Source organism: Oncorhynchus kisutch, linkage group LG22 (genome assembly GCF_002021735.2).
Source record: "Oncorhynchus kisutch isolate 150728-3 linkage group LG22, Okis_V2, whole genome shotgun sequence".
Lineage (NCBI taxonomy): Eukaryota > Metazoa > Chordata > Actinopteri > Salmoniformes > Salmonidae > Oncorhynchus > Oncorhynchus kisutch.
Window position 1 is genome coordinate 36,452,847 of NC_034195.2, and position 16,581 is coordinate 36,469,427.

Below are 16,581 nucleotides of genomic sequence, written 5' to 3' on the forward strand. Positions count from 1 at the left end.
AAGACAGGACCAGGTGTTAATGTTAATCTATGCAAGAGACTGACAAATTATATATCTGTATATTCAACAGAAATGGTTGCGATAATTGTTGGATTGCAGTGGATAGGAGGTGCAACCAAGAATATGTTATTATTTTGTGAAATGTATGATGTAGAAATATTGAGGTTGTTCACAGGGTCAGAGAGATTGGACAGGAATGGGGAGTGGGTGATATTTTGGGTGGGGGTGATGGGAGTAGTTAAGTTTGTAGGTAATTATTACATTTTTGTTAGAAAATCAGGGTTAGTTAAGAGAATATAGTGGTATAGATTGGTCGTGATCGGCCTCACACTCCTGTACAGTAGGTGGCGTTGTATGCACATGTCAGTTGGTTGCGACCCCCCCCCCCGAAAAAAAGAAGTCGAGGAAGCGAGCCGACGTTCAGCCTTTTTCTCTCGCGAGGAAGGACGCCGTTATCGGAATCCCTACAAACAACACGAGAATTCATCATTCACACGGTAATATAACCCAATCTAACACCGTACATATCTCGTGAGCCAGAAGTGAAGATACTGGGTGCTTTCAACCCGCATTCAAAATGTTATTTCACAGGACTATTAATATGGTACCAACTGCAACATACATCTATTCCGCTGCCATGGACGGACATTGAGGCCTAGCTAGCTACCATTGCGCGATTGTGTCTTCTGGCTAGTAGCACGCTGCAGCTATTCCGTCTACAACTCGCTAATGTGCGCAAGCTAGTTAACCTGATGGAATGGCAATGGTTTTGCCCGGATACATCACATTTAACTACACTGCTATCTGTGACTGAATTTGTAGCCTGTTCTGGAAGATATGTCAGCGATGTGTTTCCCTATTTACCCTGCACAGATACTAGCCCAGCTAACTAGCAACGTAGCGCACGCCTGCTGACTCCTCAGAATGGTTTCCAATTCACATTTTTATCTAAGAACAACTTATCTAAGAACCAATAGCAACTACAGTACATCACAACGTATTGACTAATCTAGGCCTATCTAGAATATAAATGAGACTTGTCAGCGAGTGAATGTACAGGTCACAAGCTAGCTAACGTTACATGCTATGGTAGACAATCATGATTTAGGACAAGGCGGGACTCTTAAAACACGCCACATCTATACTGCTACGACCGGAAGTGACTTTCCGTTACAGGTTAGGAGAGCATTTTCGCGAACCCCTTAACTAACCATAATCTAACCTAATTATCCTAACCTGCTGCATATGTTCTCCAAACCAACTGTAAATTATAACCTGTAACGAAAAAGTAACATCCGGTCGAAGTGGCGTGTTTTTAAGGAGTCCCGTTTTGGATGCCTAATAATCAATATCAAGAAGACTTATAATACTTGTATCTTCAACTTTGTCTTAAAAGTTAGCTTTCTAGCTAACATTGTCTTCAACCATGATCTAGCTAATGTACATGAACAGCTCGTTGTCTGGAGCCTCTGGTCCATTTGTCCGTTTGATCAAATTCAGAAATAATTTGAGTGCCTGTCATTTATAGTTATGTTGATATTGTTAACATGACAATGACCCCTTACTCAGTTTAAATTGTTAATGAAAACAGTAATTTATTTTTATACCCATTCACCAAAATCCACAAACCTATTTTAATTGAGGTTGTGGTTGACTTTTTGTGCCACTAGGCACTACACAATACCCCACTATTAGCAGGCAAAGTTAGGCCATGACACATGCACTCACTGAACAGTTCTCCAGTATATTCAACTAGTTAAACATCTGTGGAACTGTGAAAGAAGAGCAATTAATGTGCAAACTGAACTTTTCAAATATGTTTATTTCAAGGAACCATAGGGTACATCATTCTCAGTAGTATAAAGTAACTTCCTCTCCTTTCCAGATGCACCCACATTAGGAATCTTTCTCAACAAGAAGCCAACACGATTGAGTAGCTTCTAAATAATAAATACAGTTATTTGTCCAATGACTCAAACCCACTCAGGTAAAACTTCACCCCAGCACACAGTGAACAGAGCGGAGAAAAGAAAAGGTTCTTTCTCAATTGTCTTCGATTCCAGGGCCCTATCCAGAAACACCCCCTACCCTCTGGACACTTCTGGAGATTTGAGAGGGTTGAATAGGTGTAAGCAATGTGGCAAACATTTCTTCTAGCATGTCAGAGGTCAAGGTGGATCTATCACCATGTATACAGTACCAGTCAAAAGTTTGGACATACACCCACTCATTCCATTTTTTAAACTATTTTCTACATTGTAAACTTGAAATAACACGTATGGAGTCATGTAGTAACCAAGAAAGTGTTAAACAAATAGCCACCCGTAGCCTTGACAGCGTTGCATACTCTTGGCATTCTCTCAACCAGCTTCATGAGGTAGTCACCTGGAATGCATTTAAATTAACAATTTGCCTCGATTTGTAGTTCCAACCACCGTGTCTTTGAGACGCATAGTAGGTGAACAGATGATCCCCGCATGTGTGGTTCCCACTGTGAGGCATGGAGGAAGAGGTGTGGGGGTGCTTTGCTATTGACACTGTCAGTGATTTATTTAGAATTCAAGGCACACTTAACCAGCATGGCTACCACAGTATTATGCAGCAATACTCCATCCCATCTGGCTTGCGCTTAGTGGGACTATCATTAGTTTTACAGCAGGACAATGACCCAAAACACACCACCAGGCTGTGTAAGTGGTTTTGACCAAGAGGGAGACTGATGGAGTGCTGCATCAGATGACCTGGCATCATAAAACAGCTCCCTAAAACACTTATGCGAGCAGGCCTTTCTAATCGACCTGGCCCGGGTATCCTGGAAGGATATTGACCTCATCCCGTCAGTTGAGGATGCCTGATCATGCTTTAAAAGTAACTTCCTCACCATCTTAGATAAGCATGCTCCGTTCAAAAAATGCAGAACTAAGAACAGATATAGCCCCTGGTTCACTCCAGACCTGACTGCCCTCGACCATTCTGTGGCGGACTGCAATACCATCGAATAGTCCCAGCGATATGCAACTGTTCAGGGAAGTCAGGAACCAATACACGCAGTCAGTCAGGAAAGCAAAGGCCAGCTTTTTCAAGCAGAAATTTGCATCCTCTAACTCCAAAAAATTCTGGGACACTGTAAAGTCCATGGAGAACAAGAGCACCTCCTCCCAGCTGGGCTAGGTAACACGGTCACCACCGATAAATCCATGATAATCGAAAACTTCAACAAGCATTTCTCATCGGCTGGCCATGCCTTCCTCCTGGCTACTCCAACCTCGGCCAACAGCCCCCCCCCACCGCAGCTACTTGCCCAAGACTCCCCAGCTTCTCCTTTACCCAAATCCAGATAGCAGATGTTCTGAAAGAGCTGCAAAACCTGGACCCGTACAAATCAGCTGGGCTTGACAATCTGGACCCTCTATTTCTGAAACTATCCGCCGACATTGTCGCAACCCCTATTACCAGCCTGTTCAACCTCTCTTTCATATCGTCTGAGATCCCCAAGGACTGGAAAGCTGCCGCGGTCATCCCCCTCTTCAAAGGGGGAGACACCCTGGACCCAAACTGTTACAGACCTATATCCATCCTGCCCTGCCTATCTAAGGTCTTCGAAAGCCAAGTCAACAAACAGATCACTGACCATCTCGATTCACACCGTACCTTCTCCGCTGTGCAATCTGGTTTCCGAGCCGGTCACGGGTGCACCTCAGCCACGCTCAAGGTACTAAACGATATCATAACCGCCATCGATAAAAGACAGTACTGTGCAGCCGTCTTCATCGACCTGGCCAAGGCTTTCGACTGTCAATCACCATATTCTTATCGGCAGACTCAGTAGCCTCGGTTTTTCTAATGACTGCCTTGCCTGGTTCACCAACTACTTTGCAGACAGAGTTCAGTGTGTCAAATCGGAGGGCATGTTGTCCGGTCCTCTGGCAGTCTCTATGGGGGTGCCACAGGGTTCAATTCTCGGGCCGACTCTTTTCTCTGTATATCATCGATGATGTTGCTCTTGCGGCGGGCGATTCCCTGATCCACCTCTACACAGACGACACCATTCTGTATACTTCTGGCCCTTCTTTGGACACTGCTATCTAACCTCCAAACGAGCTACAATGCCATACAACAATCCTTCCCGTGGCCTCCAACTGCTCTTAAACGCTAGTAAAACCAAATGCATGCTTTTCAACCGTTCGCTGCCTGCACCCGCACGCCCGACTAGCATCACCACCCTGGATGGTTCCGACCTAGAATATGTGGACATCTAGAAGTACCTAGGAGACTGGCTAGACTGTAAACTCTCCTTCCAGACTCGTATCAAACATCTCCAAACCAAAATCAAATCTAGAATCGGCTTTCTATTTCGCAACAAGCCTCCTTCGCTCACGCCGCCAAACTTACCCTCGTAAAACTGACTATCCTACCGATCCTTGACTTCGGCGATGTCATCTACAAAATAGCTTCCAATACTCTACTCAGCAAACTGGATGCAGTTTATCACAGTGCCATCCGCTTTGTTACTAAAGCACCTTATACCACCCACCACTGCGACCTGTATGATCTAGTCGGCTGGCCCTCGCTACATATTCGTCGCCAGACCCACTGGCTCCAGGTCATCTACAAGTCCATGCTAGGTAAAGCTCTGCCTTATCTCAGTTCACTGGTCACGATGGCAACACCCACCCGTAGCACGCGCTCCAGCAGGTGTATCTCACTGATCATCCCTAAAGCCAACACCTCATTTGGCCGCCTTTCCTTCCAGTTCTCTGCTGCCTGTGACTGGAACGAATTGCAAAAATGGTTGAAGTTGGAGACTTATCTCCCTCACCAACTTCAAACATCTGCTCTCTGAGCAGCTAACCGATCGCTGCAGCTGTACATAGTCCATCGTTAAAAGCCCACCCAATTTACCTACCTATTTACCTACCTATCCTACCTATCCAATTTACCTACCTATTTACCTACCTATCCTACCTATCCAATTTACCTACCTATTTACCTACCTATCCTACCTATCCAATTTACCTACCTATCTCCATACTGTTTTTATTCATTTACTTTTCTGCTATTTTGCACACCAGTATCTCTACCTACACATGACCATCTGATCATTTATCACTCCAGTGTTAATCTGCAAAATTGTAATTATTCGCCTACCTCCTCATGCCTTTTGCACACACTGTATATAGAGACTTTTCTTTTCTTTATTGACTTTATTGTTTACTCCATGTGTATCTTTGTGTTGTTGTCTGTTCACACTGCTATGCTTTATCTTGGCCAGGTTGAGGTTGTAAATGAGAACCTGTTCTCAATATGCCTACCTGGTTAAATAAAGGTGAGAGAAAAAAAAATCTATATTCACCTGACCTCTACCCAATTGAAATGGTTAGGGATGAGTTAGACCGCAGAGTGAAGGAAAAGCAGCCAACAAGTGCTGAGCATATGTGTGAATTCCTTTAAGACTGTTGGAAAAGACATATCTCATGAAGCTGGTTGAGAGAATGCCAAGTGTGCAAAGAATCTAAAATATATTTTGATTTGTTTAACACTTTGTGGTTTCTACATGATTCCATGTGTGTTATGTGTTGATGTCTTCAGTATTATTCTACAATGTAGAAAAGTCCAAATAAAGAACCTTTGAATGAATAGGTGTGTCCGAACCTTTGATATTGTCTCAACGCTGAAACTACCCAATGGGCTCAGGAGAGGCAAAAACATGACCCGCCTAATGGCGTTCCTTAACACCCGCCTGCTTAACCCGGAAGCCAGCCACACCAATGTGTCGGAGGAAGCACCATTCAACTGGCAATCGGTGTCAGCCTGCACCCTGTCCGCTAGGGTGCGATCAGCCAAGTAACATGACCCAACCACTATTGAAACAAATGCATACCAGATCCCAATCAAATTGTAATTGTCACGTGTACACTTCAGAGAAATTCTTTATTACAAGCCCTTACCAACAGAGCAGAGTTAAAAAATTATAGCACAAAGCATAAAATGCACAAGAATGAAGCCATATGGAGGGTGTACCAGAAACATATCAATGCGCAGGGGTACTTGAGGTAGATATGTACAGTTGAAGTCGGAAGTTTATATACACCTTAGCCAAATACATTTTAACCCAGTTTTTCACAATTCCTGACATTTAATCCTAGTAAAAATTCCTAGGTCAGTTAGGATCACCACTTTATTTTAAGAATGTGAAATGTCAGAATAATAGTAGAGGATTTATTTCAGCTTTTATTTCATTTCTATCATCACATTCCCAGAGGGTCAGAAGTTTACATACACTCAATCAGTATTTGGTAGCAATGCCTTTAATCTTTTTAATTTGGGTCAAACATTTCGGGTATTCTTCCACATGCTTCCCACGGTAAGTTGGGTGAATTTTGGCCCATTCCTCCTGACAGAGCTGGTGTAACGGAGTCAGGTTTGTAGGCTCCTTGCTCGCACACGCTTTTTCAGTTCTGCCCACAAATTTTCTATAGGATTCAGGTCAGGGCTTTGTGATGGCCATTCCAATACCTTGACTTTGTTGTCCTTAAGCTATTTTGTCACAACTTTGAAAGTATGCTTGGGGTCATTGTCCATTTGGAAGACCCATTGGTGACCAAGCTTTAACTTCCTGACTGATGTCTTGATGTTGCTTCAATATCCACATAATTTTCCTACCTCATGATGCCATCAATTTTGTGAGGTGCACCAGTCCCTCCTGAAGCATTGTTTTTTCTTCAGACCAGAGGACATTTTTCCAAAAAGTACAATATTTGTCCCCCATGTGCAGTTGCAAACCGTAGTCTGGCTTTTTTATGGCGGTTTTGGAGCAGTGGCTTCTTCCTTGCACTTTTCTCACCACATCTCTAGGAGACAGAACGTGTCTCCTTCCTGAGCGGTATGACGGCTGCGTGGTCCCATGGTGTTTATACTTGCGTACTATTGTTTGTACAGATGAACGTGGTACGTTCAGGCGTTTGGAAATTGCTCCCAAGGATGAACCAGACTTGTGGAGCTCAATTTTTTTTTCTGAGATCTTGGCTGATTTCTTTTGATTTTCCCATGATGTCAAGCAAAGAGGCACTGAGTTTGAATGTAGGCCTTGAAATACATCCACAGGTACACCTCCAATTGACTCAAATGATGTCATTTAGCATATCAGAAGCTTCTAAAGCCATGACATCATTTTCTGGAATTTTCCAAGCTGTTTAAAAGGCACAGTCAACTTAGTGTATGTAAACTTCTGACCCACTGGAATTGTGATACAGTGAAATAATCTGTCTGTAAACAATTGTTGGAAAAATGACTTGTGTCATGCACAAAGTAGATGTCCTAACCGATTTGCCAAAACTATAGTTTTTTAACAAGAAATTTGTGGAGTGGTTGAAAAAGGAGTTTTAATGACTCCAACCTAAGTGTATGTAAACTTCCGACTTCAACTGTACATATAAGCAAGCGTAAAGTGACTAGGCATCAGGATAGATGATTATAAGAGTAAAATGAAGAACAGGGTAGAGACACTATATGTTTACTGTGTGTATGTCTGCGGCATCTATGAGCATGTGTGTGTGTTATGCGTTTGTGTGAATGTGATTTAGAGTCAGTGCAAGATGGGGTCAATGCAGTGAGTGGTGGTGTCTGCCAAACTTGTTAAATAACTCATTCTTGAATCAAGAGGTCTAGGTAAACAAAAGGCACAACCTGTGGTTTGTTTTCTTTTAAAACAAGCCCCTTTGTTTTGTTTGCTTATTACTGTCAGTGATAAGTTCACTGATGTTGAGGTTGAACAGCCTGAGAATGTCAATTCTCTTTTATTTGCAATAATGATGTTGTTTTGTGGCTCTCTGGATTTACAGGTCTGAGTGATGTCGGACCAAGATTTGGCAGAGATGGTACAGATAGCAGTGGAGGACTTGGGCCAAGGCGACCAGACTGGTAAGATCTTTATTAAAGACCACAAAGCTCTGTCTGATCACCATAACCAGGGCCATGTGACCTGATCAGGAAAACAATTAGGGGGAAATTGCTGGCTCAAGATAAATGTAATGCTCATCCCTCTGAAGTTGTCTCTTTATAAAACATTTGCCTGTATTGTAAAGGACCACTGACTGGCTAATGGTTCAGCTTTACTTCTGGCTTAAGTTGTTTTATCTTCATGGTAGCTATGAACCATTTGTGTACATTTGGTTAAATCGCTTGATTTGGAAGAGCTACTTATAAGCGTCAACAGTGCATCTGGTAGTTTTTTTCATGATCGTGTGTATGTTTTACTGTGCTTGACTGCATTTGGGATTTGTTTTAGATGTTTTGGACAATCATGAAGATTGTGATGAGAAGCCTGACAGGAAAAGGCCAAGGGTGGACAACAGCTCCCAAGACGCATCTCTAAAGGTAGTTACTCCTGCACTACATCGTGGTCGTGGGTATACCCACCTTGCTGTGAGTGATTGGATTCATTATGTACTTACAAGCTGAATCAATCATGTGAGCATGTCAGCTTGTTTGTCCTCTGAAAATAAAGCATAAATTGCATTTTATAAAGGCCTACTTTAGTGATTTTTACAAGGTCTCTAAGCTCTGCATTGTAAAAGGGGAGCTCACTTCATCAACCACCAATGTGTAACATGGTACACACACACACAATGAACTGTCTTTCCCTCTGCCTCTTTCCCTCTTCCTCCCTCTCTCCAGACCTTGTTGTACTCCATTAGCCAGACGATCTGCCAGCGTCTGGACAACATGGAGGCTAAGCTGCAGATGGTGGAGGCGACGTGCCGGGCCCTGGAGAGGAAGCTGGATGCTGTGGTCAACAAGAACCAGGCGCCCATCCAGGTCCCCATGGTGGCCGGCTCCCCTCTGGGTGCCACCCAGACCTGGAATAAAGTGCGTTGGTGAGTTGAGGTTTGCACCTGGGCCCATACTCATTAGGGCACACGGTAGCACACATTTTGCAACAGACAAGTTATTGGACAAGTTCGGGTAGTCTTTCCCTGTCGTTTTATTCCGCTTGGTGCCTAATGAACACGACCCTGGTTAGGACTGAGGATCGTGGTGGGATAAAATGCTGTGACTTAGACTGGGGGATGATGACACTGGTTGATTGGTGCTTTGAGGGTTAGGGAGTTGTGGCGTAGTACTCATTCTCTTACAAGTGAGTGCTAGAGTAGAATAGCTATAGCTAGAGTAGCACCTATTCCCATGAACACAATTTGACACTGGAGCCTGTTGAGATATTAGATACTGAAGAATTCCCTGTCTGCCCCTGCAGTGTTGTTCCACAGACCAATGTGATAGTGAGCCAAGATCGACCGAAGGGCCAGGAGGAGCCAGTAACTCGAGGGGCAGATTCCCTGGAGAACCTCCTCAGCAAGTGAGTGACTGATACCTGTTTTCTTCTGTCATCATGCAGAATGTAGAATTGAGTATAGAACAAACACTGTTGTGCATGAAACTGATCCCCACTAAAGTTTGTTCAACACAGAACCCTCATAAAACAATGGTACTCTGAACCCTGCAGAGTTTAGTGGCTCACACAGAACACAATGGAACACATATGAGCTCGGCTCACGTCCCTGTGTTGATACGGGGCTGTAACTCAGCCTGTGTGTGATCCGTCAGCACGGTGGGCGGGCGGAGGCAGAACACGTTCCTCGTGAAGGTGCCGGCGCCGGAGGACAGCCAGGAGGACCAGGAGAGCGGTTCAGAGGCCAGTGACTCTGTGTCCAACAGCGGCCAGACCAACAACGCCCAGAGCACCCAGAACGTCACCCTCATCACCCTCAACTCAGAGGGTACGGCCCTGTCAGAATACGTGCACACATACACAGAAACCAAGAAACACAAACACATCCATATATTTCTATGTACATATTCTTATTCATTCCTTTACACTTGTGTGTATAAGGTAGTTGTTGTGAAATTGTTAGATTATGTGTTAGATATTAGTGTATGGTCGGAACTAGAAGCACAAGCATTTCGCTACACTCGCATTAACATCTGCTAACCAAAATGTATTTGCTTTGAGAAACACATGCATGTCCCAAACATGTCTTAAAAAGTGTAAAGAAACAAGTCACTTGCTGAACTGTTCATCAATGTGAATCCTACTTCTTGCTTAACGCCCAAATAGTACAGTCGTGGCCAAAAGTTTTGAGAATGACACAAATATTAATTTTCACAAATTCTGCTGGCTCAGTTTGTATGATGGCAATTTGCATATACTCCAGAATGTTATGACGAGTGATCAGATGAATTGCAATTAATTTCAAAGTCCCTCTTTGCCATGCAAATGAACTGAATCCCCCAAAATTTCCACTGCATTTCAGCCCTGCCACAAAAGACCAGCTGACATCATGTCAGTGATTCTCTCGTTAGCACAGGTGTGAGTGTTGACGAGGACAAGTCTGGAGATCACTCTGTCATGCTGATTGAGTTCGAATAACAGACTGGAAGCTTCAAAAGGAGGGTGGTGCTTGGAATCGTTGTTCTTCCTCGGTCAAACATGGTTACCTGCAAGGAAACACGTGCCGTCATCATTGCTTTGCACAAAAAGGGCTTCACAGGCAAGGATATTGCTGCCAATAAGATTGCACCTAAATCAACCATTTATCGGATCATCAAGAACTTCGAGGAGAGTGGTTCAATTGTTGTGAAGAAGGCTTCAGGGTGCCCAAGAAAGTCCAGCAAGCGGCAGGACCGTCTCCTAAAGTTGATTCAGCTGCGGGATCGGGGCACCACCAGTACAGAGCTTGCTCAGGAATGGCAGCAGGCAGGTGTGAGTGCATCTGCACGCACAGTGAGGAGAAGACTTTTGGAGTATGGCCTGGTGTCAAGAAGGGCAGCAAAGAAGCCACTTCTCTCCAGGCAAAACACCAGGGACAGACTGATATTCTGCAAAAGGTACAGGGATTGGACTGCTGAGGACTGGGGTAAAGTCATTTTCTCTGATGAATCCCCTTTCCGATTGTTTGGGGCATCTGGAAAAAAAGCTTGTCTGGAGAAGACAAGGTGAGCGCTACCATCAGACCTGTGTCATGCCAAAGGTAAAGCATCCTGAGACCATTCATGTGTGGGGTTGGTTCTCAGCCAAGGGAGTGGGCTCAATCACAATTTTTCCGAAGAACACAGCCATGAATAAAGAATGGTACCAACACATCCTCTGAGAGCAACTTCTCCCAACCATCCAGGAACAGTTTAGTGACGAACAATGTCTTTTCCAGCATGATGGAGCACCTTGCCATAAGGCAAAAGTGATAACTAAGTGGCTCGGGGAACAAAACCTCAATCCCATTGAGAACTTGTGGTCAATCCTCAAGAGGCGGGTGGACAAACAAAACCCCACAAATTCTGACAAACTCCAAGTATAGATTATGTAAGAATGGTCTGCAATCAGTCAGCATGTGGCCCAGAAGTTAATTGACAGCATGCCAGGGTGGCTTGCAGAGGTCTTGAAAAAGGGTCAACACTGCAAATATTGACTCTTTGCATCCACGACTACCACCTGTCTTGGTGTATAATGGTGCTGTGTTGATGTGTTGGGATGTTTCACTCTTTATCATTACCAGCATAGACATCTGTGGTGAGGCATCTTTGGTAGCTATTGTCTCACTCGGACTGTTTTGAAGTCCTCGAGGATGATGTCTCACTCTGTCGGGACTCAGTGGCTTTCCCGGTGGTCATGGAGAAGCCTGAGGAGAGGAAAGGTTTCTGACTGCAGCGCATGCTGTTGTTTTTGTTATTGTTGTTTGGGCTGTTTTGAGTGGTTTCTTGGAGTTCCTTCGTTAGCATCAAATACATTTATTTTGGCATACATTCATTCATTTGCAGATGCGAGTTTCCATGACAATGTGTTTTAGTCAGAATTAGCCGAAGGGCACCATGTTTTTCTTAAAAAGGAAACATGCATGCCTGGGTGTGTGTGCGCGATCCTTCGACTTCCCTGCATTTTACTCTCAATGTCACTGTCAGCTGTCTGCCTCTCCACACCTCTCCATAGATAAAGTGAGCTCTCAGGTTACTACTCTTTATATAGATTTAAAATAGGCAGTCGACTGTTTCACTGATAGGTTCCTTGTTGAACTCTGTAATGCTCCATAATGCTCCATAATTACCTCCAGAACTGTATGCCGGTGTAGTCTTGATGCTCACCAGAAGGCTGTGCTGTGGTATCAGCAAATCAGAGATTAGGAAGGTGTAGGCCTATCTGAAGTTTCAGTGCATGCGGTGTGGGATCTGTGTATATAGGAAGACTACAAAAATACATATTCATAAAACATTGAGCCCAAAAACCCTCACACATGAAGAGGTGTTTGATATATTACAGCTGCTCTCCCTGATACAGACAGACAGTACCAGTACCAGTCAAAAGTTTGGACACCTACTCATTCCAGGGTTTTTCTTTATTTTGACTATTTTCTACATTGTAGAATAATAGTGAAGACATCAAAACTATGAGATAACACATGAAATCATGTCGTAACCAAAAAAGTGTTGAACAAATCTAAATATATTTTTGATTCTTCAAAGTACCACCCTTTGCCTTGATGAAGGCTTTGCACACGCTTGGCATTCTCTCAACCAGCTTCACCTGGAATGCTTTTCCAACAGTCTGGAAGGAGTTGCTGAGCACTTGTTGGCTGCTTTTCCTCCACTCTGTGGTCCATCTCATCCCAAACCATCTCAATTGGGTTGCGCTCGGGTGATTGTGGTGGACAGGTCATCTGATACAGCACTCATCACTCTCCTTCTTGGTAAAATAACCCTTACACAGCCTGGAGGTGTGTTGGATCGTTGTCCCTTTAAAAAACAAATGATAGTCCCACTAAGCGCAAACCAAATGGGATGGCGTATCGCTGCAAAATGCTGTGGTAGCCATGCGACTTGAATTCAAAATAAATCACAGACAGTGTCACCAACAAAGCACCATCACACCTCCTCCTCCATGCTTCATGGTAGGGACCACACATGCAGAGATAATCCGTTTACCTACTCTGTGTCTCACAAAGACACAGCGGTTGGAACCAAAAATCTCACATTTGGACCAAATGACATATTTCCACCGGTCTAATGTCCATTGCTCGTGTTTCTTTGCCCAAGCAAGTCTCTTCTTCTTATTGGTGTCCTTTAGTAGTGGTTTATTTGCAGCAATTCAACCATGAAGGCCTGATTCACACAATCTCCTCTGTACAGTTGATGTTGAGATGTGTCTGTTATTTGAACTCTGTGAAACATTTGTTTGGGCTGCAATTTGAGGCTGGTAACTCTAATGAACGTATCCTCTGCAGCAGATGTAACTCTGGGTCATCAATTCCTGTGGCAGTCCTCATGGGAGACAGTTTCATGATAGGGCTTGATGGTTTTTGCAACTACACTTGAAGAAGCTTAAAGTTCTTGACAATTTCCGTATTGACTGACCTTCATGTCTTAAAGTAATGATGGACTGTTGTTTCTCTTAGCTTATTTGAGCTGTTCTTGCCATAATATGGACTTCGTCTTTTACCAAATAGAGCAATATTCTGTATACCACCCCTACCTTGTCACAACACAACTGATTGGCTTAAACACATTAAAAAGGAAAGAAATTCCACAAATTAACTTAAGAAGGCACACCTTTTAATTGAAATGCATTCCAGGTGACTACCTCGTGAAGCTGGTTGAGGGAATGAGTGTGCAAAGCTGTCATTGAGGCAAAGGATGACTACTTTGAGAAATATCAAGTATATTTGGATTTGTTTAACACTTTTTTGGTTACTACATGATTCCATATGTGTTATTTCATAGTTTTGATGTCTTCACTATTACTCTACAATGTAGAAAATAGTAAAAATAAAGAAAAACCCTTGAAAGAGTAGGTGTGTCCAAACTTTTGACTGGTACCATATATACTATACACTATACATCAGTCAGTCAGTCAGTCAGTTGAAGTCGGAAGTTTACATACACCTTAGCCAAATACTTTTGAACTCAGTTTTTCATAATTCCTGACATTTAATCCTAGTAACAATTCCCTGTCTTAGGTCAGTTAGGATCAACACTTTATTTTAAGAATGTGAAATGTCAGAATAATAGTAGAGTGATTTATTTAATCTTTTATTTCTTTCATCACTTTCCACATTCACATTCCCAGTGGGTCAGAAGTTTACATACACTCAATTAGTATTTGGTCGCATTGCCTTTAAATTGTTTAATTCGGGTCAAACGTTTCGGGCAGCCTTTGACATGCTTCCCACAGTAAGTTGGGTGAATTTTGGCCCATTCTTCCTAACAGAGCTGGTGTAACGGAGTCAGGTTTTTAGGCCTCCTGTTGTCCTTAAGCCATTTTGTCACAACTTTGGAAGTATGCTTGGGGTCATGGTCCATTTGGAAGACCAATTTGCGACCAAGCTTTAACTTCCTGACTGATGTCTTGAGATGTTGCTTCAATATATCCACATAATTTTTGGAGCAGTGGCTTCTTCCTTGCTGAGCGGCCTTTCAGGTTGTCAATATAGGACTTGTTTTACTGTGGATATAGATACTTTTGTACCTGTCTCCTCCAGCATCTTCACAAGGTCCTTTGCTGTTGTTCTGGGATTGATTTGCACCAAACTGCGTTCATCTCTAAGAGACAGAGCCCATCTCCTTCCTGAGCGTTATGACGGTTGTGTGGTCCCATGGTGTTTATACTTGCGTACTATTGTTTGGTACCTTCAGGCGTTTGGAAATTGCTCCCAAAGATGAACCAGACTTGTGGAGGTCTACAATTGTTTTTCTGAGGTCTTGACTAATTTCTTTTGATTTTCCCATGATGTCAAGCAGAGATGCACTGAGTTTGAAGTAAGGCTTTGAAATACATCCACAGGTACACCTCCAATTGACTCAAATTATGTCAATTAGCCTATCAGAAGCTTCTAAAGCCATGACATCATTTTCTGGAATTTTTTTTTCTTGGAATTTTCCAAGCTGTTTAAAGGCACAGTCAACTTAGTGTATGTGAACTTCTGACACACTGGAATTGTGATACATTGAATTGTAAGTGAAAAAATCTGTCTGTAAACAATTGTTTGAAAAATTACTTGTCATGTGCAAAGTAGATGTCCTAACCGACTTGCCAAAACTAGTTTGTTAACAAGGAATTTGTGGAGTGGTTTAAAAACAAGTTTTAATGACTCCAACATATGTGTATGTGATCTTCCGACTTCAACTGTATATACTACCGTTCAGAATTTTGGGGTCACTGAGAAATGTCCTCTTTTTTTTTTTTTTTTAAAGGAAAGCACATTTTTTGTAAATTCTTTAAATTAACATCAATTTGGTCAGAAATACAGTGTAGATATTGTTAATGTTGTAAATTACTATTGTATCTGGAAAAGGCATCACTGGTTACACATTTAATGAAGCTGCCAGTTGAGGACTTGTGAGGCGTCTGTTTCTCAAACTAGACACTCTAATGTACTTGTCCTCTTGTGCACTGGGGCCTCCCACTCCTCTTTCTATTCTGGTTAGGGCCAGTTTGCACTGTTCGGTTAATGGAGTATTACGCAGCGTTGTACGATATCCTCAGTTTCTTGGTAAATTCTCACATAGAATAGCCTTCATTTCTCAGAACAATAATAGGCCGACGAGTTTCAGAAGAAAGTTCTTTGTTTCTGGCCATTTTGAGCCTGTAATCGAACCCACAAATGCTGATACTCCAGATACTCAACTAGTCTAAAGAAGGCCTGTTTTATTTCTTCTTTAAATCAGCACAACAGTTTTCAGCTGTGCTAACGTAATTGCAAAAGGGTTTTCTCATGATCAATTAGCTTTTACAATGATTAAACTTGGATTAGTTAAGACAACGTGCCATTGGAACACAGGAGTGATGGTTGCTGATAATGTGCCTCTGTACGCCTATGCAGATATTCCATTAATAATCTGCCGTTTCCAGCTACGATATTAATTTACAACATTAACAATGTCCACACTGTATTTCTGATCACTTTGATTTTATTTTAGTGGACAAAAATGTGCTTTTCTTCCAAAAACAAGAACATTTCAGAGTGACCTCAAACTTATGAACTGGTGTGTGTGTTTTTAGTATAGAAACAGACCCACACATACAACAGGCTCGGAGCAGCTTTAGGGGTTTTATCATTACCATTATTCTCCCACCCATGCCCCCTCTTTCTTTATAGATGACTACCCAGCAGGTACGTGGCTTGGCGACGAGAACAATGCAGAGATGCGCGTGCGCTGCCCGGTGTCGCCGGGCGACATGCTCCACATCAGCACCAACTGCCGCACGGCAGAGAAGATGGCACTGACACTGCTGGACTACCTATTCCACCGTGAGGTGCAGGCTATCTCCAACCTGTCGGGCCAGGGCAAGCACGGCAAAAAGCAGCTGGACCCACTCATGATCTATGGCGTACGCTGTGAGTCACGCACACCTTTTCACTCCAATACTCACACTGCTGTTTAACCCTGTACAGACTAAGCTGGTGCGGGGGGGTCATACCAAGGGTTATTTAGCTATTTGAATTTTGAAGACCCCTTTATGTATTACAAAAATATATATATACATATACATACATACATACACAACCGTTCAGAAATTTGGTGTCACTTAGAAATGTC

The 16,581-nt window shown here is 43.0% G+C and overlaps 1 protein-coding gene across 2 annotated transcripts in view; it reads left to right on the forward strand.

Moving 5' to 3' along the window:
• Positions 1–389: 389 nt before the first annotated feature.
• The window catches only part of banp (BTG3 associated nuclear protein), a 90,290-nt gene continuing 74,098 nt past the window's right edge, over positions 390–16,581 (forward strand). The window contains exons 1-7 of one of the 2 annotated variants that reach the window (XM_020456364.2): positions 390–497; positions 7,842–7,920; positions 8,288–8,376; positions 8,677–8,876; positions 9,254–9,355; positions 9,604–9,776; positions 16,140–16,379. In XM_020456364.2, the coding sequence (XP_020311953.2) occupies positions 7,851–7,920; positions 8,288–8,376; positions 8,677–8,876; positions 9,254–9,355; positions 9,604–9,776; positions 16,140–16,379 (874 nt within the window). In that variant the 5' untranslated portion in view covers positions 390–497; positions 7,842–7,850. Of the gene's footprint in view, positions 2,129–7,841; positions 7,921–8,287; positions 8,377–8,676; positions 8,877–9,253; positions 9,356–9,603; positions 9,777–16,139; positions 16,380–16,581 lie in introns of both variants that reach the window. The other variant, XM_031801703.1, reaches the window with a different exon arrangement.